This window comes from Acanthisitta chloris, unplaced genomic scaffold (assembly GCF_000695815.1).
Source record: "Acanthisitta chloris isolate BGI_N310 unplaced genomic scaffold, ASM69581v1 scaffold13139, whole genome shotgun sequence".
In the NCBI taxonomy this organism is placed as follows: domain Eukaryota; kingdom Metazoa; phylum Chordata; class Aves; order Passeriformes; family Acanthisittidae; genus Acanthisitta; species Acanthisitta chloris.
Window position 1 is genome coordinate 4,349 of NW_008691284.1, and position 2,289 is coordinate 6,637.

At 44.3% G+C, this 2,289-nt stretch overlaps 1 protein-coding gene across 1 annotated transcript in view; it reads right to left on the reverse strand.

Moving 5' to 3' along the window:
• Positions 1–306: 306 nt before the first annotated feature.
• Positions 307–2,289, reverse strand: part of FMN2 (formin 2) — a gene marked incomplete at its 3' end in the record, with an annotated part of 50,551 nt that continues 48,568 nt past the window's right edge. The window contains exons 6-7 of the mRNA XM_009082180.1: positions 1,467–2,283; positions 307–451 (exon numbers count right to left, since the gene is read on the reverse strand). Of these exons, the coding sequence (XP_009080428.1) occupies positions 307–451; positions 1,467–2,283 (962 nt within the window). The remainder of the gene's footprint in view (positions 452–1,466; positions 2,284–2,289) is intronic.

Here is a 2,289-nt window from a genome sequence, read left to right on the forward strand (position 1 = left end):
CAAAGCATCATATATGCACCTAATTATTTTAGTTTTATTTTTGCTAAACTGGAAAAAGTGAAGATATTGTTAAGAAAATACATACTTGAAAAGTAATTTATAAACAAATAAATCTTCAGTCTTCAACACAGATAGCTTTGAAATCCATTCTATATTCTCTCCTTTTCTTATTTTTCAATAGTGTGTATGTATATATATATATGGTGACAATTCCACACCAGGCAAAATTCATTTCAGCTGCATGCAAAAATCTGCCCTCATGTAAAAACCAGCCTAGAAAAGATCTGAAATTAAATGAGTACTCACTTGTTTAGTCTTTGTTTTTGTAATGGTGTCCGAAATGGGTTTCTTCCTCTCTTTAACAGCTGTTTTAGAAAACAGTTCTTCAAACTCATGATAATCTATGGAAGGCTCTTCAATTTTTTCCCACACAAGTGAAGCACTAGAATCTCTAAAGTTAAGCAAAAGACCTATGTAGGGCAACGTCAAACTAAATAAGGTCATAAATGGAGGAATTAATAAAATAAAATAGCAACGATTTAAAAGGTGTTGCCTAACTTCTACTGGCAGCATTTGAATAAGTACTACTGTTGATAAACCCTCATGCTTCTGGGTTTGCTTCTTTGTTCACATATGATACCGTCAAGTTTATTTATATCTACCCACTCTACATATATCAGAATAAAAATAGGCTGTATATAGGCTATAAAACACACTGACATGGAAAGAAAGAAAAATAGGAATAGACAGTTATTTGCAGACCACCTGTGAAACGGTGAGAACTTGAAAGAAGAAATTAAGCATTAAATAACAGCAGAAGAGTTTTACATTCACTGCTTAGAGGCATCAAGAAAAGATTTATAAGGCAACTTCTTTTCATGACCAGTAATGATATTTTACAAACAAAAAACATCAACCAAAACCAAGTATATGAAAAGTAACTGCTACCAGAATAGCTTTATGCTGCCATGCAAATAAATTGCAGTTTGAATTTCTCTGCTGAGTGTACTAGGTCACTGAAGAAAGGAAAGAGAAGGATAGAATGCGTTCAGCATACAGTCATCTAGAGGGTAGACAGTACCAAAACTTGCAAGAGGCTCCAGAGAGAGACCAAAGCTACCTTGAAAGTTGAGGGGAACCACAAATACATTTTAAAAAACATTTCACAGAACACCTAGTAGCACACATTCACCCCCAGATCTCTGATCAACATGTGATATGTATCCCCAAAGGACAGGTGAAAACACTACCCTCAAAGAGCTTCCATGTGAAAATAAGGTAATTCAGACTTTGTGAACTTTAAAGAAAATGGGAACCCTATTTACATATCCAACTATACATAAACTCCTGTTCGCACTGAGGTTCTCTCAAAGATCTAGCAGTAAAGACTTTTGCTAAGAACATCCAACACTATCAAGGCAGCCATAAAGTGAAAACACCACTCTCTATACAACTCTATGACTTACCTTTTACTGTGCAGCTGAATTCTTGTCCAGTAAAGAGGCTTCATTGGCCGAGAAGGCTCTATAACATGTTTCCTGCTCCCTTTCTCCTGATTCATCCCCATTGCAAATAAACCAGATGGTAGTGGAGGAGGAAGAAACCCACAGCCCTGTGGGACTGCTGGGTAGGTGCTGCCCTGGGCTGCTGCTGGAAGGGGTGGTGCACCTCCAGGCAATGGTGGTGGGGCTGGAGGTGGCATCCCAAACCCAGGCAAGGGAGGGGGTGGTGGAGGGACACCGGCACCAGGCAGAGGTGGTGGAGGAGGTATAGCTGCACCCGGCAGAGGTGGTGGAGGAGGTACAGCTGCACCAGGCAAAGGTGGTGGAGGAGGTGGTGGGGGTACAGCTGCACCAGGCAGAGGTGGTGGAGGGGGTACACCTATACCAGGCAGAGGTGGTGGAGGGGGGATACCTGCACCAGGCAGAGGTGGTGGTAGAGGAGGAGGAGGAGGTGGGATGCCCACTCCAGGCAGAGGTGGGGGAGGTGGTGGCAGTCCTGTTCCAGGCAGAGGGGGTGCTGGGGGGGGCATTCCCAGACCAGGCAGAGGAGGAGGGGGGGGAGGGACACCAGCCCCAGGTAAAGGTGGTGGTGGTGGAGGGGGAGGTGGTATACCCCAACCAGGCAGAAGAGATGGGACTCCTGCTCCAGGCAAAGGTGGTGGTAGAGGTGGTGGTGGTAATCCAGCACATGGGAGAGGAGGAGCTGGAGGCAGCATCGATATCTCCCCACTTGGCAAAGGGGGAGGAGGAGGAGGAGGGGGGGGAGGTGCCATCATGATGCCTGGGA